General features: G+C 48.7%; 1 protein-coding gene across 1 annotated transcript in view; it reads right to left on the bottom strand.

Moving 5' to 3' along the window:
• The window catches only part of Cit (citron rho-interacting serine/threonine kinase), a 177,383-nt gene that overhangs the window by 20,493 nt on the left and 134,921 nt on the right, over window positions 1–21,969 (bottom strand). Inside the window, 11 exon segments of the mRNA XM_059248795.1 lie at window positions 265–356; window positions 521–701; window positions 1,219–1,356; window positions 4,178–4,342; window positions 4,619–4,736; window positions 6,599–6,706; window positions 7,299–7,439; window positions 14,194–14,298; window positions 16,580–16,715; window positions 18,951–19,144; window positions 20,155–20,352. Of these exon segments, the coding sequence (XP_059104778.1) occupies window positions 265–356; window positions 521–701; window positions 1,219–1,356; window positions 4,178–4,342; window positions 4,619–4,736; window positions 6,599–6,706; window positions 7,299–7,439; window positions 14,194–14,298; window positions 16,580–16,715; window positions 18,951–19,144; window positions 20,155–20,352 (1,576 nt within the window).

Raw genomic sequence — 21,969 nt, 5'->3', positions numbered from 1 at the left:
TGTTAGCAGGTGGAATCTTCGGGGCAGCACCCTGCGGGTTCTTCAAGGGGGAGACCTATAGATTGAGTATCGCACCAATAACCTTTGGAGAAGTCACCTGGCTCTTAACTTTGAAAAATGGGAAAGCAGAGAAGGCTTGTGAGGCAGTCCAAAAAAAAAAATAATAATTAATAAATAAAACCAAAAACTAAAACACAAAGCCTTCACGCCAACCCTGTCTGGGTTAGCCACGTGCAATGATATTCCCCCGAATCATTAATTTACCTTCTCTGGCTTCATTGTCATAGATGAGGACTTTTGACCCCTCCAAAACAATGTACTTCCTGTCCCAGCCTTGCTGTCCTCGCTTATTATTCCTGGGAAAAGAAAGACGGGCCAGGAAAATGTCAGAAGAGGCAGGCTGAAGCAAGACTGGAGGGACTTCCTCAAAAAGACACCTCCCTAGAAGATGTGGGGGGTGGAAATGGCTGCCGGCCCCCAGGCCAGCCCTTGCCTGAGCCCAGGCCCCCTACAACGGTACCTGGGCACTTTCATCCACCCTTCCAGGTGCAAGCCGCTGCTGGGCTCCTTGCTCTGGAGACCCGGGGAGTTCATTTTGTCCCGGCAGAAGGCCTCGGTGAAGTGTGTGGCATATTCGGCAGGCAGGCCACAGGTGGCCGGCAAGCAGGTAGAGCACTTGGGATGGCACATCACCTGACATTCTAGGGGAGAGCGATGAACAACCTCAAGACCCGCTCGGTGGTGGGGCTTGGTCAGCCAGGCCGCGGGCTCCTCCACCCCCAGGAAGACCCCCAGGTAGCTATGTGCACAGGTCATCCCTATGCTTTCCCAGGTGCCCGGGAAACAGGGCAGCTGCCCAGCTTTCCTGGCTCCAACCTAGGCTGCCCATGGAGCTGCGTACAGGAACAGGTTTGCGGGGGGGTGGGGGGGGGTGGGGGGGGGTGGTGAGGACGGGGGGGGGGACGGGACTAGCCTGACACAAAGGGGCTGGAAATTCACAAAGATAGAAGCATTCCACATGTCGACTTGGAAGTCGTGTGCTGAAGCCACCATGTGGAATTGCTTTAACGAGGGGAAAATAGCGTCCCCCCCTACTGAAGTGGAAAGCTTTGGCAACAAATGTATGACGTGACAGTTTCAAACATCACCTCCACCTAATAGGTTTTACAGATGGAGACAGGCGGGTGCCCGGCACAGACGCCTGGCCGCTGCTCTTACCGAGACATTTGGATGCCTGGCGTCCAAAGTGCACGGTATCCAGGCACACGGCGCACTTGGTGGCCCGCATGTTCAGTCCCACGTGAAATCGGTGAGGGATGTTGTGGTGCATGCGCTCCTTGAGACGCCGACTAAATTCTGAAGGGAAAAAATTGTTCATTGAAAGCGGAAAGGGTGTCTGTGGGACGGGAGAAAGAGTCTCTGGTTAGGGTTTGTGCTGAGCACCTATCAGAGTTCTTACAACCCAGTGCTTAGGCTAGATAGTTCCCCAAAGAGGAAAAATGGCCCCAAAGTACCTGAAAAGACTCGAGGCGTCATTAGACTTGAGGAAAAATGCAAATTAAAACCACAGCAAGGTGCCGTGTTGCAGAATTGTCTAGAATCCAGAAAGGGAAACCGGGGCTGAAGAGGATGTGGAGAAATGGCATCCTCTGCACTTTCCAGTGAGGACAGAAAATGGTACAGCTACTTTGGGACCCGGTTGGACATTTCCTCAAAAAGTTGTACAAAGAATACAATACGGACATTATCCTAGCAGTTCCACTTCTCGCTTTATGCCCAAGAGGACAGAAACACACACACCCCCACCACTGCGTGTTGCTCACAGCGGCTCAACTTACAGCGGCCAAAAAGCAGACATAACTCAAGCGCCCCTCAGTAGCGCAATGGGTAAGGTGCACCACCCCAAACAATGAAACATTACATAGCCATGTAAAGAAAAGAAATGGGGTCGTGATGTGTGCTACAAGGTAGATGGAGCCCAAAAACATCATATTCTGGAAAATAAGCCAGTCACAAAGGGCTGCAGGTAGTGTGATCCCATTCATTTGAAAGACCTAGGAAAGCAAATCCACAGAGAAATAAAGTAGGTTAGTGGTTGGTGGGGGTGGGGAGAGGGAGAAACTAGGAACATCTGTTGACAGAGTTCAGCAGTTGTTTGGTTTCAGGGGTGTCCTGAAGTTAGTATGTCGATGATCGGACAAGGCTGTGAGCGTACTGAAAACCCTGAGTTGTACATTGTAAGTAGGTAATTTCTAGAGCCTGTGAATTACATCTTCATCAAGCTGTTCAATCAGGAATCATAAAATTATTATAGTCACTGCACATGCATCTATATATGAGACAGTGAGACCTCTGTGACTTGATAATTACTTTATTTAAGAACACATTCCCGGTAGAAAGCCAACTGTATGATGGCACCTGTGTTTGTGAACATTTCGGAGGGGGTGACTATTGCTGTGTGAGACAGGGTCTCATTATGCAGCCAGTTCCTGGCTGGCTTGGAACTCATTCATTATGTAGACCAGGTTGGCCTCAAACTCACAGAGATTTGCCTGCCTCTGCCTCTGCTTCCTGAAAGCTGGGACTAAAGGTGTTCACCACTAGCCCAGTTCTAAAAATGCTTATTAACTGATTACTTGTAAATATTTAGTCGTGAAAGCAAGTATCTAGTGGGACTCAGTTGAAAATTAATAATTATGAACCGCAGAATTATTTTGTTATTAAGAACTGACTGAAGAATTCTTTGACGCCCAGCTTTTTCATGAATGACCTTTTGTTCGAAACTTTTTATGTCTGAAGAACTGACTCTTACATTTCTATTGCGGTCTGTTAAATTAATAAGGCTGACTTCACCAACTCGCCCCCCACCCCACTCCCAACGTGTGCTGGATCTCCCTCAACAGTGACCTGGTGAGAGGCAACCTTATACAGAGAAAAGCTCAGAATAATACACCATGAGGCTCTGCTCTGCTGGGGTCTCTGTACCACACCACCAATGCACAGGGATGGATACCCAGAGGGTACCACACACACCCGGGAGGGACATGGGGAAGCACAGTGCTCGGAGGAATGTTGAAGGGACATTTGTCAGCGGACAGGTGGCCAAGGAACAGTTCTTTCCTATCTGAATGACTTAGGGTTAAACATTCTGACCAAGGGCTCCTATAAACACAGCCACGAGAAGGCACCTTGGTCCCTAAGACCACAGCCACAAGACAACGGCATCAAAACTCACAACCTGGAGAAGCTTGACAGTGAAGCCAGGGTACCGAACGACAACTCTACTCTGCTCCCCCAAGGCTCCCCAAACCATTTTCCTCACCCTTTTTAAAAAGTCCTTTTTCATCTCTGCGTGATACGCTACTTTTGAGACCACAAAGAAAACCCTTTACCCCGTCAGTGGTCATAGCAACTGGACGCAAGTCGGTCCCATTTGAATGAAGCACCCATGACCTTTCACCCACTGACTCATTTCCTAAGAAGTCACCCCCCCAGCTACTCCTGGAGGTACAGGATATCCTGTAAGGTGCATGTGGCAATAAGGGCAGGTCTCCCGTAGGAGGGGACTTAGCTATGGGGACTGTGCAGTTCTCTGCCAGAGGGAAGCTCTAATGCACTAACGTACAAAATGAGCAGAGGCAGACTGCAGTGTCCGGGACAGTGTCAGTAAGATTTTTTTTTTTTAAAGTGGACCTAAGAAACACAGGTTAATTTTCCCATGTTCACTGTCGTAGCCCTGGCTGGTCTGAAACTCACAGAGATCTACCTGCCTCTGCCTCTGCCTCCTGGGAGCTGGGATTAAAGGTGCGCGCCACGATGCTGACTTGTGTTCCTGAAATATATTCATATCATGGGACACTATGTTATAGAGATAACAGTAGCTACTCTGGAAAATACAATGGTTGACTCTGGGTAACAGACAGGGAAGGAGACTTTTAGCAGTGTCACACTTCTGAAAGTGTGCTGAGGACAGACTTCCGTGTCTGCACTGGGCTTCCTGGGTTAGGTCTGTCTGGCCACACGGTTCCCTCTGCCATGCTGAGATGCAGTGAGATCCCCTTGGAGATGCTGGCCCCACACTCTTGGATCTCTCAGCCAAATAAACTTTTCTTTATAAACTACCCTGTTTCAGATGTTTTGTTACAACAGCAGAAAACAGACTTCAACATGAGCATACCCTCTGGGGTCGATGACTCCTTCCTGCGGCTGGATGGCGGGGCGAGCAGGCTCATGGCACTGGGTTGGTGCTCGGGCGACCGTACGATGGCAGACATGGCAATCTGCTGCCTCGCAGTGGCTGGCGTGGACGGGTGTGGGTGGTCCGTGGCTTTGCGGTGGGCAGCTGCAGAGACACCACAGAGCCTTTCAGTGGACTCAGCTACCTGGTGGACCAGGCTAAGAAGGTTGCCCACGGCTCTCTTTCAAGGACCAGAGACCAAAAGGGCAGGGGTTGTGCTAACTCAGCAACACCGAGGAGGCTGGAAAATTCAGACTTGGGACACATCTGGAATGGCAACGCACGGGCCGCAAACAGATGCTGAACTAGCCTTGGCCAGTCTCATGGGGGAAAGGTCTTCGGCCCGGTCCGTAGTTTTGAGGGCTTCCCAAGAGCTCCTACCTTCCTCCCGGGCAGACCGGAGCTCGATGCGGGTCTTCTGAAGGGCTTCCTCCAGCTCTGCACAGCGCGCCTTCTCCTTCTCCAGGGCCAGCTTCAGTTCATTGTACTGGAGAGGAACCTGTGTGGGCAAAGCAGGGTCCTCTTTCCGTCGACTAAATAAACCCTAGCAATGGAAACAGAGATATCTCCTAACTCCTAGAAACTGGCACTGGACCCAAGCTAAAGGAGAGCTGACTCAGGAGGAGCAAGCCACCGAGGCCAGGCACATACTCACTGTAAGTGTGTTTGGGGAAAAGGACATGTGAAGGGGGGGGAGGGGAGGCTGAGCCTCAGCCCGTTCCAGTCCGCTGGAAAAAAAAAAAAAGAGGGGGGTGCGGAAGTTTTCGCCGAGAGGGTTAAAGATGCTTCAATGGCTACCACCTCTTCCTTTTAGCATTCCCAAGACAGGAGCGTCACTTCCCGAGAGTCTTTGCCCCTCAAAAAACGCAATCAGGTTGGATGGAGGATGGAGCTGGGAGAGATGGCTATGGTTCAGAGGTCGCTCTTGCCTTTGAACTTGTCTCATGGTGCTCGGTGACAAGACACGGGGAAGGGGTGGGGTTTTTTTTGTATTTTTTTTAAAAAGAAAGCAAAATTTGAAAATGAATGATAAAATGATATCAAAACAAGGGGCTTACTAAAAAAGAAAAATACCAACAGAAACATTTACTGTACACAAAAGAGAAAAAAAGGAATCACACGTCTGACATAAAAAAAAAACTAAAAGAAAACCAAAGGCAAACACCCTAACTACATCAATGACATGACCAGACAAGAGTCGCTGCTAAAATTAAACAAACAAAAAAAAGATTAAATATCATGAGCATAGCAAATATGGTAACATGGTATGCAAGAAAACCCGCCCGTGGCCAGCACTGCGCAAGAGGCAGCCTTGGAACACCGCACTCACCCCTCAGCAGTAAAGGTGACATGGAAGACGGACGCCCATCAAGGGCATCGGTCCTTCACTCCCTTCTTCTGGCTATTCCAGTCAAGCCCTGCCCTTTAAAACTGCTGCCATGGCCACTACAGTGTGCTAAGACCCTTGGGAGGAAACTGCCAAGACCCTTAGAGACCTTTCTTGGCCAACCTCGGATAAGCTCTTCAGCCGTTGGGGAAGGCATGGACAGGGCTTATTTACACAAAGCAATCGTCACACAGGAATCTTCACATACTCCGGCCATAGCTAACTGCCCTCGGGACCCCAGACTGGGACTGGGACTGGGACCTAGGGCATCGTACGTCACAGCTGGTTTTCTCATTTGGTGTCTCATTTGTTCGTTACAGTTTAAAGCAGAGAGTGTAGTGCCGGTGAAGGCAAGGCTGTCGGGTTTTAACCAGGTCGTTTCAACCTCCTGTGTCCCAGTTAGTCATTTAACAGCCGGGGGCGAGGCAGGCTTGGGAGGGCACACCTGAAATCCCAGCACTCAGAAGGCAAAACCATTGTGAGTCGAAGTCCAGCCTGAGCTACGGAGCAAAATTCCGTCTTGAAAAAGTTCAAAGAATAAAGCTAAGCAAAAGCACTAGACTAGATCACCCTGGAGACCTGCCCCAGAGTCCCAGATATGTGACTTGCTAAACTCCCAGAAGCCAGTTACACATGGCCTTACCCACATGAGTGTCCTAGACACATGACCTTTGAACCTAATATTCCGCCTACCCATAAGCCTTCTTCTCAGCAGATGACTTGCTCCGTCCGAGCTTCTCTGCAGGAGCCAAAGAAAGCATCCTACCCCGAGCAGAGCAGTTTGCTAGTCCTGATCAATAGCTCCCTTTGATAAAGGCTACTCGGCTTACATTCGGATCCAGTGCCCAACCCAGAATAGACAGAACTGTACGTTTTTCTTCTGTTCGTACGATTAGTTATCACAGTGGTATCCACACAGTCGTGGGTGATGGAGCAAGACTATCTTGCTCCTGCTGTCCAGCGCTCTAACTCACCTTTTTCTTTTTAGCCGGTTGGTCCATTTTGGCTTGCAAAAAATCAATGAGTTTGGTTTGTTGAGAGATAGTGCCTTCCATCTTCACCTTCTCATGGGAATAGAGGACCTGAAATTCATGGAAACAAAGATGACCTCAGAGCTGGACGGAAGTGGACGTTGGAATTTGGTGGGTAACTATTCAATCCCAATTTTACGGTAAGGAGGGGCGGGAGGTGGGAACATGGGGCCAGCAAGATGGCTCAGTGGGTAAAGATGCCCTGCACCAAACCTGTTATCTGAGATGGATCCTAGGACCCACCAGGAAGAAGGAGAGAACTGACTTCCACGGGCTGTTCTCTGACCTCACACACAACCTATGGCATATTTCCCAAATAAACAAACAACCAGCAAGTATATGAAGAGTAAAAATACAAATGGTTAATTATGGGATTCAGATTGTGGATACTAATGGAGAGATCTTTCGATTTCAAAGAACGCTTGAAATTTCTCATAATTGAATGTTGGAGAAACACACGCAGCATACAAACAAAAGACGCTAACAACCGCACAGGGGTGGGGGAGAGGAAGAGGGGGGAGGGGACAAGGAGGAGAGGGAAGGAGGGAAGGAAAGGGGGGGGAATGAAGGGGAGAGGGAGGAAGGAAGGTGGAGGAAGAGGAGGAGGCAGCAGCCGTCCGCAGCGCCCCCTGCTGGCCCTCACCTGAATGTTTTCCAGCTGATACTCCAGGTCGCTCCTTTCTGTCTTCAGCAGATCCGCCCTGTCCAGCGCCTCCTGCAGCCCTTGCGTCAGGCGGAAGATGTGGTTCTTCTGCAGGTCCATCTGCTGCTGCAGCTTGGCTTGCTGGTGGGTGGGGCAGAGGGGGTGTTAAGAGGCTTGAGACCGCGCCGAGGACCACCTCCTTCCCACGGTGGTTCCCATTCCCCAGCCAATTTCTGGTGTGACACGGGATGTTCCCTTGTCAAAGCACCTCCTTCCAGAATCACTGGTTGTTTTCTCTTCCAAGTCAGGAGGGCATAGCTAAAAAAGAAGTTTCTAGGACCTTCTGGAGGCCACATGCCTGTAATCTCACATTGCAAGGTAACAGGAAGTCCAGAACTGCCCGCTCTGTGCTACCAAGGAAACCATTTTGGTACCTCAGAGCAAAAATCCAGAGTTGACAGCAAAGCAGTGACCATCAGCTCCATTTGTCCCACTCGGGGGTGTCTGGGACCTCAATGAGTGACCGGGAAAGCCACTGGACAGGCTGTGTGGTGTGCACAAAGCCAATCACATCAGCCCGACTTCAGGATTGCACTTGAGTACATAAATAGCCACAACTAGAGGACACATTTCCGCAGCACAGGGACAAAGAAGAACCTAGCTATGCAACAGGAATTTGTAAAACCCAAAGGAAAAAAAAAATAAGGTTCATATATCGGAGATCGTTGGTGTTGAAAAAGTTCTCTAATCTTTACAGTGTTAAGTCGAGCGGCCCCTTCCTAGAATGCGCTCCATCCGGAGAGATGATGCTTGGTTTCATCTAACCTCCGGCAATCATTCAACCAGTCAAGAGGTCCCACAGACCCTCTTCCTGATGGTCTAGACTCTGCAGAACGAGGGAAAGCAAGCTAAGAAAGCAAAGTGAAGAACATCCTGGGCGCTTTCCAACTGTTCCAGGCAGACGCCCCAGTCCTCAACCCCAGCAGAACGGGAGCCGCAAGGGCCTCAGACTGGACGGCTCTTGCCCTCGTAGTTCACTGCTTTCTGCCTGTGTTTACTTCGCATTTCTGTGGCCGCAACTGCAAGAGGCATCGAATCTGGACCCTGCACTCGTCTAGATCCTGGCTTAAATCCTCCTCGCATTGCTTTGCCCAGCCTTGGCTTCTTCCGAAGGGGTGTAAGACCCTGCCTCCCTGAGTGACAAGCTGAACACAGTGCCCATCATACAGTAAGTGCTTGACGTCGGCAGTCTCTGTCTGTCCTTCCTCCTTCTCCCCTTCCAGTTCAGTGCTCTCACACTTTCCCATCGGCCTTTTCTCCCAACCCGGCCACACTTATTATACAAGACGGCTAAACTTAATGGTCAGCTTGATGGAGAGGAGATTCATGAAGCGTATCTGAGTGTTTCTGATGAATGCCCAGGGCACTTAGATCTTAGGTCTCTGGCCTAACCAGCCCCTTTATGGATTCACAGTACGACAGTGGTCCTACTGGGAGATGCTGACTGGTAGGAGGTGTGGCCTCCTTGGAAGACGTCCATCACTGGGGACCGTATCTTCCCCTGAACTCCCCTCTTTCTCCTGCTCTACACTGCCTGGCTGCCTTGGCACGCATCCTCCAAACCCTCCCCCCATAGAGATGGATGGTTCTGAAGCTGTGAGCTACAATAAATACTTCCTCCTGCCAGTTGCTTCTGTCATGTGTTTTACCAGAACAAAGAGAAAAGTAACGGCTGAAGTGCGTCGCTTGGAATATCTAAAATAAACCAGAGTCAAACAACAACACCACAAAGAAGAAAGCAGTTAAGATATTGCTTGAAGGGCAGTTCCGGTGCCTTAAAATCCAAGGGCTTTCTTTCCTTCGTTTCTTCCACTGTCTGGGGACAACATTAATTAGCAAGCAGGAACCAGGGAAACATGTCACGGGCACAGTGGTCTATTTGGTGACAGCTGGACCAAAAATATTTCTCCATTGGCTCTCCAAGAAATCGGCTGTTTATTTACTGTCATAAAACTGATGTGTGGACTCTATGAAACGTTATTCAAGGCATCTACCTGCTGCCCAGAGAGACACAGAGGGAGCTGTGTTTGTGGGCCAGAGTTCCCCTGGGAGGTGGACTTGGGGATGTGCTTAGACCTGTCCAACGATATTATGAGAGCAACAAGAAACTGAGGGGGTGACGCAGGGAACTAGGGACAGAACTGGAGCGCGAGCAATCGCGGTGAACAGGAAGGAAAAGCTGGGCAGGGTGGCATTTTTAAAACGCCAGCTGAATAAATACGGGGCACAAAGGTGTTTAAGAACAAACTTTGTGGGCAGACAGGTGTTATTTCGTAGGTTAATTGAGTGTCAATGGCTTGATTACTCCAAGAGCCAAGTAACCGTCGGGGTTTGCTGAGCCCAAGGGAGAGATGGAAATGCTCCCCTACGCACAAACCGCACACAGACCACGCTGACAGCACACAGGTGTCCTGCAGGGTTCCCGCAAGGACGGCACAAACAAATTCACGTACAGTCCTGAGTAAGACACCTGGCACAGGATCACTGTGTTAGTGAGGGACATTTGTTCCTGAGTGTGTGTATAGGTTTTGTTTTTTGACTTGTTTTTGTTTTGTGTGGGTAGGCTTTTATTTTTTTCTTTTAGACTGTTGGGGATTGAACCCGAGCCCTTGCACACAATAGGCAACCAATCACTCAATCAGTAAGGCTACATCCCCCAGCCCCTAGTTACTTCATTAATCAAATAATTTGGGGCTGGAAAGACAGCTCGGTGGTTAAGAGTTCTTGCTGAATCCTGTCTCAAAAAAAAGAAAACAAAACAAAAAGTTTTTGCTGTTCATCCAGAGGACTCAAGTTCTGTTTCCAGCACCCATGTCAGCTCAACACGTCCTGTAACTCTAGTTTCAGGGATCCAATGCCCTCTCTGGCTCCCGCAGGCAACCATACACATGTGGACACACACATATACATATATAAAAGTAAATTTGACTGTTAACATTAGTCCTGATATCACACTAGCTTTAACGTACTTGACAGTTATACGCTTTTCTCTTTTTTTTATAAGAAAGGACTTTCTAGGAATTAGAGTTGCTAGAAAATAGGATATGATGTCCACATTCACTGCAATATGCTGGTAGAGGTTCCACAAGGCCTGCCTGTGAGAAGTGCTGAGGAAGGGCCCTTCCACCCTGTGCAGGTCATGAATCTTAACCAATGAGCAAATGGACATTCATCTCGGGCATGACTCCCAAGGGACTGAAGTGGGACAAACCTGTCAGGGGAAGTTAGTCATGAGAAGAATTTGGGGCTGGATGACACGAAAAACTCCTAAATCTGAGACCACATCTGTCTCTTGTCAAAGTCTCTGTCCCTGTGGAGACAATCCTTTGGTTGGGGCCAAACTTACGAAGCACAGGCCACAACCCAGGATCCCAACCATGTTTTGGACAGTAATGGTAATTCTTTTTGGCCTTATAATGGTTTTGGATGGTGTGTGAATTCCATCTCAAATCAATGAGATGTCTAATCAAACATCTATCTGTCCATGAGATGCAGACTGGGAAACTGGAAACGTTCTCCTAAGTCAGAAGTGAGAAGGTGGGGCTGAGTCAGGCTTCCAGCTATTCCTGGCTTCACCACTGACTCACCATGTAACCTTGGACCAAGCACGGAGCTTGTCAGGGCCAGCTTGTCCTTCGCAGATGGAAAATAGGACACTCGGGAGCCTCGATTATTTCTGTCCTGTTTCTGTTTCCAGCATGTGCCTAATGTAGGAACATTGCCTATTCATCCCAGAGAAAAGACCACCTGGTAGATTGATGGGTTCTATTACAGGTCAAGCATTCCCAACATCAAAACCTCGGATTGGAAATGCTCCCAAACCCAAAAATTCTTGAGTGGAAAATGCCACAACTGATCTCATGTGATGGGTCGCAGTAAAAAACGTGAGCCTGTTAAAAATACTGGACAAAGAGTGCAAACAGAGCGCAGGGCTATGATGCTTGCCCAGCATGCATCGGGCCCTAGATTCCAGCCCCAGGACCACACGTAAAAGCACTCTACCATTACTGCTAGTCTATGTGTATGTGGCGTATATGAGTGAGGGAACTTAGGTTTATATCTGGGTCCTATCCCCAAGAGACTTCATTATACATACATGCCAATACTTCAAAGATCCAAAATCCAAAGTACTTCTAACTTTAAATATTTTAGTAAGGAACAGTCAGCCTATACAGTGAATTTCACTATATCTGAAGAATTTCATTCATATGTGTTTGTATATATAAATTTTACTCTTAGTTTTTGGTGAGAAAAAAAAAAACCACACTACATGAAATTAATCACTTCAGCTGGGTGGTGGTGGTGTACACCTTTAATCCCAGCACTTGGGAGGCAGAGGCAAGTGGATCTCTGTGAGTTCGAGGCCAGCCTGGTGTACAGAGCAATTTTCAGAACAGCCAGGGCTACACAGAGAAACTCTGTCTTGAAAAACAAAACAAAACAAAAAAACCAAGCAGACAAAAAAAAAATTTTACCACTTCACTTCTTTCTTTTTATATATGATGCTAAGGATCAAACTGTTGGTTTCTTACATACTAGACCATTTGATGGGGTGCTGTGGGATGGTCTGTATGTCAAATGTGTTGCTGATTGGTCAATAAATAAATCACTGATTGGCCAGTGGCCAGGCAGGAAGTATAGGCGGGACTAACAGAGAGGAGAATTGAGAGAACAGGAAGCTGGGTGAGGGAGACACTGCCAGCCACCACCATGACAAGCCACATGTGAAGATGCCGGTAAGCCACAAGCCATGTGGCAAGGTATAGATTAATGGAAATGGATTAATTTAAGCTGTAAGAACAGTTAGCAAGAAGCCTGCCACGGCCATACAGTTTGTAAGCAATATAAGTCTCTGTGTTTACTTGGTTGGGTCTGAGCAGCTGTGGGACTGGCAGGTGACAGAGATTTGTCCTGACTGTGGGCCAGGCAGGGAAACTCTAGCTACAGTGGGGAGTTGATTCTCTCCTTCCACCATGACCAGAGATTGAACTCAAGTCATCAGGGTTGGTAACAAGCACCTTTTTACTGGCTGAGCCAGCCACCTCACCAACCCCACCTTAGCTCTGGACTGTTTCGGCTAAGCTAGCCAGCCACCGAGCGCCGGGGACCCTCTGGGCTCTGCCTCCCCAGCACTGGGTTATAGATAAGCCACTGCACCCAGCGGTGAGTCCCAACTCAGTCAGACCCTTCGGCTTGTGCAGCGTAACTACCAACTGAGCCATCTCCCCAGCCCCCGTGTTGGACACAAACGTGGTGTTCGGCGGCACTGAGGACATTTGTCTTGTACAAACGGCACCACCATCCATCTCCAGAACTTTGTCAAATGCCCAGCTGCGATTTTTTTTTTGGGGGGGGGGGGGGAGCTGAGGATCGAACCCAGGGCCTTGCACAAGCGCTCTACCACTGAGCTAAATCCCCAACCCCTTAGAGAGAATAAACCTTTTTTTGAGACAGGGTTTCTCTGTGTAGCCTTGACTGTCCTGAACTCACTTTGTAGACCAGGTTGGCCTCAAACTCACAGAGATCCTCCTGCCTCTGCCTCTGGGGTGCTGGGATTAATGCCGTGTGCCACCACCTCTTCCAGCTGCAATTTTTAAAGTGTGATTTTTTATAGGACACCTCACTGTCGTCAGACCTGCCATGTTTTCACTGCTCCCCTCGAACGAATGGAAGGGCACAGCCACATCACAGCCATCAGCAGAGCACCTCGAGAGCTCGGACCACGTGATTATCGTGGGATTCCGGCTAACAGAGCTGCCATGCTCACTAGGGGTCAGACAGTGCCCTCCCCTCCAGCTTTTCCCTGGGTGTCAACCGGCATGCATTTGCCCTGCTAGGTCAAGTCGAGTACGAAAGAAGAATCACTGGTGATGCCATGGATGAGACTTTGGTTGGGGGTGGGAAGTCATCACCAATTTAAATAGCAATTTTCAGAGTTCTGAGAAGACAAGACAGGGAATCACAGAAGGGATGCATTTAGGAGATCAGCTGGAGCTTGACATCTTGAATTCAGGAGAATTCTTTAATTGAATTAAGTGCATGTTCAAAAGTCCTCCTGAAATTCGGTACTCAGAATCTGATCACACCCTTGCCGTGTGGAGGAAGCTAATTTGCACCAGGGTGTTCTATCAACATGAAACTTAATATGCTTCAACTTCCAGCTCTTACAGACAATCCCCACCCAGCCATGTGCTCACTAAGCCTCTATTGGGCATATACTAACTCCAATGAACAGCAGTCTCCAGTAAGCCCCCTATAGGAAGGCACAAATAACAGATGCTCTGGTCTTCAAGACAAACTCTTTTACTGTGTTAAGCAATAGGAAGTGCTATGTGGTCCCTTCAGGACTCTACCTCAAAAATGCTAGTTTCAAAATCTGAATGTCTAATTTGGATCCAATCTCCCGAACATAACTACTTTCCTCTTTCAAAATCTCACCTGGGGCTCAGGCGATGGCTCAGTGAGTGAAAACACTTCTTAATGCAAGAATGAGGACCTGAGTTGGAATTCCCACCACCCACCTAAAAAGCTGGGCATGGCTGTGGATGCCTATAACCCACAGGGTCGGGCCAGAGACAGCCGGATCTCTTGAGCTCACTGGTCTAGTCAACATATGGAGCTTCCATTTCAGTGAGAGACCCCGTCTCAAGGCAATGAAGGAGAATAACAGACGTCACCAGCATGCTCCTCTGACCTCTGCATGTGAAGTACACAGGGACACAAACCCACACATGCGCATGTATGCAACACACACGCGCGCGCACACACACACACACACACACACACACACACACACACACACCCTGGCTTTCCCTTCCTGGTGGCTCACACTCACCTCCTCCAGAAGCCTCTGCTTGAGCTCCCGCTCTGTCTCTAGTTTCTGCTGTAAGCTCCGGGCGTTCATCTCAAGCATGGCATGCTTCTTCTCCAGGTCGTTGAGCTGGGCATGTGGAAAAATTGGCCACGACGCCATATTTGGGAACGTTAAGGGGCTGCGGATTTTTTGAGATGTCCCCAAACCTTGGCATGTAAAGGATAACTAAGGTCTAAAAGTCACAGGTTTTCATTTGGAAAAAAAAAAAAAACCCCGACAAGTCCACATGACAAAGGTGAGACCGGAAGCCCCTCTGTGGGTCTCCTGTGTCACTGCGTCAAGTTTTAAGGGCGTGGCTGCTCAGTTCACTTGTCACACTTTGCCTGAATTTCATGAAATGATTGTATTCTGAGGGCTTACAAAAGGACTACAGCTACTGGGATGAAAAGATGGCCCAGCATCCCCAAGGATCCTTCATCTAGGCCCGAAAGGCAGAGACGGCCGGCGGCTATCAGGAGTCACATCGGCTACCGCCAGGCACATCCACCAAGGACCACTGCCTTGTTGGTGAGAGAGAAAACTGCCTCAAAAGCGGGTAAGAGAGAAAATGGTATCAGGATAGCTAGGCACACAGAAGGTGACTACTAAATACTGCAAAGACAGCCAACAAGAATGGAAAAGCGGTGTTCACGTTAAACCCAGAGAGGTCCATTTCTCTCCACGTAGCAAGTGTACTAACAATCTTGACCAGCTAGACTCTGAGTCAGAGCTGTCCTTGAGTGCAGAGTTATAACCTTGAGACCAGTGGTTCCGTTTCTATGAATTTCCGGCAAGAAAATAATCACAGATGTCCAGAGAGATTTATGTTCATCACAGTGTTATTCATATGGGGGGAAAAATTGGAAGAAGCCCAAATTTCCTGTACAAAGGCAACGCTCAAATTAGATGCCTGCGTGCAATTTTATTTTTTCAGAATTACATGTTTAAAAAAATATCTAATAAGTCAGGAGAAGCCTCCAGTTACATGATTTTTTTTAAAAAAGATGTAAAAGTATATAAATAGTAAAAGCCTAAAATTATAAAAAAAAATGTGTGTGCACACATGTCTGCGGGAATAAGAATAAGCACACACAAGACTGCAAATAAACCTACCAGTATAACAAGGAAACTGTTACCAGTTTTCCCTTTTCCTTTTCCTGTGGTTGTTATTTTCCACAATGGCCCCAAGTAATGACTTTTGTGAACATGAATAAGTGTTATTTAACCTGCGGAATCCCAATCACCATTTTACGTGCACAGGTGTGAAGAAGAAACTAGCATCTCTCTGACATCTCCTTTGGCTACCAAGAGCCTCGTCTACATTTTTTCAAGTCTGTTAGACAGAAGCGCCCAATGCTGGCGTTATCACCGCGGATGTGCTGCAGACCACGGGACGTGGACGGAGCATGTGTACTCCTAACACGGCACGCTGAGGGCTGTGTGCATTAGGCCCTACTGTGGTCTCAATGGCCCTCAAGGTTCTTGTATTAGAAGCCTAATCTAGCTCACAGGTGGACGACGCCTGGAAGTGGGGCCTTTGGGAGGTATTAGTGTTACATGAGGCTGTAAGGGTGAGGCCCCATGGAGGCATTAGTGGCTCCCTACAGAGATGTTTAAGCTGCGTGGTGAGTGTTCTGCCTCACCACGCAGTATCTGCCATCAATACCACAGAGCAAGAGGGACCTCAACAGATGCAGGTACCACCATCTTGGACTTTCCAGCCTCTAGAACTGTTAGCCAAATATATTCTTTAAAAATTACCTGGTCCCAAGTACTTGGTTATAGCAAGAGAGGACAGGAAAAGAAAAAAAAAAGTACGTGTGCCTGCAATCACACCAAAAGGACAAGTCACTGTTGTGCTCTTCTGAAGGATGAGCAACATGAGGCTTATAAAACCTTTTAGAAACAAAACAGTGTTGTGGTCCCAGTGATGGACTTTTGGGGCCCAGATAGGTAGTTGTTAAAAAGTCACCATCCAAGCCAGGTGGTGGTGGCACATGGCTTTAATCCCAGCACTCGGGAGGCAGAGGCAGGCGGATCTCTGTGAGTTCCAGGGCAGCCTGGGCTACCAAGTGAGATCCAGGACAGGTACCTAAACTACACAGAGAAAATCTGTCTCAAAAAACCAAAGAAAATAAATAAAAAAAGGCACCATCCAATCAGGATAACCCAATACCCACCACACCCAGCTACGCCACTGCCAACCAATAATGCCCCTTAGTGAATCATATCTGACATTTTGGGAGAGAGCAATGGAATGCTTATGAAGTAAGTTTACCTCGGGCTGTGTCTGAATTCGTGTTAACCCTGACTTTAAAGGGGGAACCAAAGACATTTTCCGACAAGGCACAAAGGGATGGGCGCTCACCTTGTCCGACAGGCTCTCCGCCTTCAGTTTCTGTTCTTTGAGAGCCTGCTGCAGAGCGAGAATCTCGGCCTTGTGTTCCTTCACGGCCAGCTCTACCACCTGGCGAGACTCAGTGATCCGCTGATCGGCTCTCGCCCTGCCAGAGAAGCACAGAGGCCTGCTTTCAGGAGCCCCACACCACAGACCTGGAGGGAGGAGGCTGGTCCACTTCTAAACAGGCTGCAGGCTGGACAGAAGCCCAACTGCGGACTCTACCTTAAATGCTGTCTCCCTTCCTGACAGCTTACGGAGCAGAAACTTGACCCATTTCAGACTTGGGTTAAAATTGCCCTGAAGCAATAAAATTCCTGTGGGGACTGACTGTGGGAAGGCTTGGGCTGGAGAGGAAAAAGCCATCCTCAAATGCAACCGGACTGAACGGGGATGTGTCCAGAGTGTCACAGCTTCCCTGTAGGGCAGTGAGTGCGGAATGGCTCCCTCCCATACTGCCACCAAGGTTGACCGTGGGAGACCCCATTGGAATCTGAGTGACTGCCGTCTCCCCTAAATGTTTTGAGAGCTCATAAAAAGTTGAAACATGAACCTGATGAATGTATCCACTAAAGACGACAAAAATTCAAATGTAAAAGGGAGGAAAAAGCACTTCTTTCCCAACATCTAAGGCCTATGTGTCCCTGCCTCTGCATCTTTGGCTTGTGTGTGCAACGTCTTAGCCGGGCTGCATAAGGCTGCCTTAGCTCCACCTCTCAGAAGTCAGGCTTCCTTGATCTCCACCCAAAGCCCAAACCCACGTCTCTCCACCAGGCAGCACTCTCTCCTCAAGGTAACAGACATCGAAACACACAGCCAGGTGACTCTCGGCTTCTCGAGGATGAGGACAAAGATCAGAAAGTATATTTTGTTCGGCTGCATAATACCAAACAAGCACAGAAAAGCAGCCCAGGACCTTTCACAACTGCCCCGGAAGCAGACTTGGAATGAAGCGGTCCATACACTCTCCAGGCGTGGCTGTCTATCTGTCCACTCCCTGACAGACTGAAGAAGGAACAGCTCGGACAGAAGCTGAGCTGAGTGTGGGCCGGAAGGTCTCTGTGGGAGAGTGGCCAGCACTTCCAGGGAAGCCTCATCCCTGAGGAGCAGGAAGGAGGGACGGGACAGGCTTTGAAAACCTCGGTCCTTCACATTAAACACACTAACATGGCGCATAGCAACCGTTGCTTCCGGGCTCTCTTGCAATGTCAGAGTTCTCGTCTTCTGCCTGCCATCTTTTCTATTTCAACTCAAATAGCAATCAGGCCACTCAGCCGGCATATTTGATTATACATTATTCTAAGGACCATGCAGCCAGCACATTTTGTTATATATATTCTGTAGTCACCAAATTATCGTGGGGGACACAAGACCCTCGGGGAGGTGACATCCCCCGAGTTCTGAAGGGTAGACACCATGCAGGGAGAGACGTGAAGTCACGGGCTAATGCTGGCCCATGTGAAAATGTGAAACAAGGCCCTGGGATTTCAAGGTAATTTCTGGCCATCTTCATGGGACATGGTGGTGTGCTGCCATGGGTTACAAACTGAGCATTAAAACTCTTCGGGCGGGTGGCATGTTCAGGGAGACCAGTACTCCCTGAACTGTGATGGATCCAGCAGGGAGGGAACTGAAAACCAGGCAGGAGTATAGAGAATAAATGACCATTGAAAACAAAGACAGGGGGTGAGGGGAGAGAGAGGAAAAGGGAGTGGGTACAGTTCCATGCTCACCCCAGGGGACACTGGGTGACTTCTGGGATCGTTTTTAGCTGTCACAGCTTGAGAAGTAAGTTGTTGCTGGCATCTAGTGAAAAGAAGCCAAGCAAGATGCGTGCTGTCCTAGAATACAAAGCGCCCCCCCAACACACACACACACACACACACACACACACACACACACACACACACACACAACAAGGGGTGCCCAGGCAATGCAAGGCTTCAGAGCTCTAGAGCAGAGAAATGAGAGAGTCCTCACGACCAGGATTCAAACGGTGGGGACCTCACTACCAGGTGACAGCGTTGGGATCAAAATCTTGGCAAGGCTGTCTCTACAGAAAAGTCCTGATATTTTTCTTTGCCTTGGTTTCTGGGCCTCTCCACAAACAAAAGCACACCAGCCACTACCACAGGATCCAGGTGACATTTGCCAGATTTACAACCAGGATGTCCACCCCTCCCTGGCTCGCCTCTGCTGGTCATCACTCTGAAAGCCCTGCATCCGGGGAGACAGCTGTCTCAGGACACTGGGACAGTTGATCGCCTTGTTTGCTGCTCTCAGGGGGGACTGGGGTGCAATCACCCGGCGCTGGCTTTTTCTACCATGGGGGAATTCCCACCTGCTCTGCTTCTCGGTGTCCAGCATCCTCTGCAGCTCTCGAACGCGACACTCGAACTGGGACTTCTCGTCCCCGAGGACGCTCCTCCAGGCCTCCCACTGCCGCTCTTTTTCCAGCAGCTCGTCATTCAGGGCCTCCAGATCCATGACCTGCTCCTCCAGCATGGTGCACGTGGTCTTCAGGGCCTCCATCGTCTGCAAGTCAGCAGTACTGAGTTGTGCCTTGCATCAGATGGGGGGCCCCGGAGGTGACTCTGGTCAAATGGCTTCAGGAAAGCACAAGTCTCCTAACCTCAAACTCATGGACAGACCCTAACCACGGACTCACAGACAGACCCTAACCACGGACTCACAGACAGACCCTAACCACGGACTCACAGACAGACCCCAACCACGGACTCACAGACAGGTTGTTTCTCTATCCCACAGCCCAAGGGGACCAGTCGACAACAGACCAAAGGTCATCTATCAGTACTGCCATCTTAGAGGTACAACCCAAAGCCAGTCACAGGGTAAGCAGCGTGCGTGCGTGCATGTGTGTGTGTGTGTGTGTGTGTGTGTACACACGACACACACCTATAATCCCAGCACTCAGGACAAGGTCAAGAGTTCACTGTCAGTCTAGACTGTGCTAGTAAGTTCTGGCTAGGTATGTATGGTTATACAGTGAGACCCTGTCTTTAAAAACCAGTCATATCCACTTTTAAAGATTTCCTATTGTTATTTTTATTTATATGTATTTGTGTGTGTGTGTGTGTGTGTCTGTATGTATGTGTGAGTGTGTGAGTCATTCACATGTGTGCAGGTGTCTATGGAGTGTGTGTCTGTGTGTGTGTGTCTGTGTATGAATGTGTGAGTGTGTGAGTCAGTCACATGTATGCAGGTGTCTATGGAGGCTGGGAGATGGTATTGGCTCCCTTGGAATTGGAGGTTACAGGCTGTTGTGAGCCACCATGTGAGTGCTGGGAACTGAACTCACATACTCTGGAAAAGCAGTAAGTGCTCTTAACTTCTGATTCACCTCTGGCCCCAGGACCCCTAAAAGCCATTTTAAAAACCATAATCCTTGGCTGTAAGCCAGGATCGACAAGGAGCCTGTTTGCAGGAGCCAGCTTGGTCATGGAACCCCCAGAGAGAACACACAGACCCTTCTAAATCCTTCTAAGAGTCCTCCAGGGACCCCGGGGCTGGGCCTCTCATCTTACTTGCTTCTGGCTGGTGAGCTGCATCTCCCTCTCTGTGATCTCACGGCGGAGATGGTCCACCTCGCTCCGCAGCTGCACAATCTCATCGTTGGCGCCAGAAGCCTCGTCAAGTTGTTTGGACAAGTAGAAGTTTTGGTTGTTGAGTTCGGCGTTGTCCTCAGTCAGCTGGTTCAGCTGCTCCTCCAGGTCAGTGATGACCTGTGGGGGTGGGGGTGAGGAGGGGGGTGTTATAGATCAAAAAAGGGGTCACTGTCAGCAAGGAAATGCTTCTGGAACTAGCCATCTTGAAAGCTGCAGTGAGACAGTGTCACGTGTGTGGCATGACGATGGGAACCAACATGCAGCTGTCTGACTTAACGTCCAACCCAAGCTCCCTCGCCAGCACGCATATCGGGGGGAGGCGTCTCCTCTCTCTCTAACTTGTGGTACATCTGGAAAATATGCCAAGAGCCAATCAACCGAGTGCTAAACAGACAGGGCAAGTTCAAATGAGATCCGGTGAACAGCAGGAAGAACTACGCAAGGAGGGGAACGTGGGTCACGACAGAGGGCTGTCTGGTATAGCAATTGTCTAATTAAACTGAACTTGACCTTGACACCACCTACAGGGTACCGCCACTGCAGACAGCCACAGTCTGAGAAAGCCAAATAATGTTTTATCAGGGACGAATCACAAGGAAAGATACTCAGGGTCATTTGAATAAAATCACAGACAGTGAATTTAATTCTGTGTAACAAAGACGGGGAAGAAATCTTAAGGGGAGCTTGGATAATTCTGAGGATACAATACTGACTGCATCACGATGCGGGTTTAATGGATTCCGCTACACAGTGAGTTCTCCAAGTATATAAAATTGTCGTTTTATTGAGAGAGATTTAATCTGGTTTTACTAAATTATTTCCCTGTTCAACGGCAGAATGACTTCCAATTTCAGTTCAGCTTGTCTGTTCTCTTTGCCGAGGCTTACCATCAGTGCTCGTAGAGAACATTTATATAAAATACTTCAGAAGTTTAAGGGTAATTTTCTCCTAATAGTTAGGATACGACATATGAGCCATAAATTAAATTTTATGTAACAAAAGAAGTAAATTAAAAGGAAATGTCTTTAAACCTACAGTTATTAACTGTTTCGGGTTTCCACACCCACAACAGACATAGTTCGTGATCTGTTAGCTTTGCTATCACGCCTAATACCTTATTTCAACTCTCTTGATCAATTTAAAACTATAGAAAGTCTCCCTAGGCACACAGAATTAAAGAACATAAACTAAGGATGTTTCTTTGATGTACTCCAGAAAGCCCATTTTAGTGGGCAGCTAGCCTCTCAGGGTAGATGTGGTCAGGTGACCTGTTTGGACCGTGGAAATCCACGTTGATCCCTGTGAGCTGGTTAGAGGTGCACTGTGAGCTATGAGTAGGCAATGAAGAGTCTGGCCAGACACTTGGACAGGCTTCCTTAGAAACCCAGAAATGGATCTGTGCGCTGTACCACTCCCCACGGACAGTTTGCCTCAAGTGTCCCTATGTCCGTGGTCCGGTGCCATGGCTAAGTTGAGATGGACAACTCCACACATTCAACCTATCTTCATCCTACACAGAGTAACCCCACCATTTGAGGTCCTTCCCCTAAACTGTAAGCGTCTCTATTTAACCATTCCCCTCTTCCTTTTTCTTTCTTCCTCCTCCTCCTCCTCCTCCTCCTCCTCCTCCTCCTCCTCCTCCTTTTCCTCCTCCTCTTTTCTCAGAGTTTCTTGGTGTGGCCCTGGCTGTTCTGGAACTCTGTAGAACAGGCTAGCCTCAAAACCTGACTCTGC

Source organism: Peromyscus eremicus, chromosome 23 (assembly GCF_949786415.1).
Source record: "Peromyscus eremicus chromosome 23, PerEre_H2_v1, whole genome shotgun sequence".
In the NCBI taxonomy this organism is placed as follows: Eukaryota; Metazoa; Chordata; class Mammalia; order Rodentia; family Cricetidae; genus Peromyscus; species Peromyscus eremicus.
This window is presented reverse-complemented; position numbering and strand designations above follow the sequence as displayed.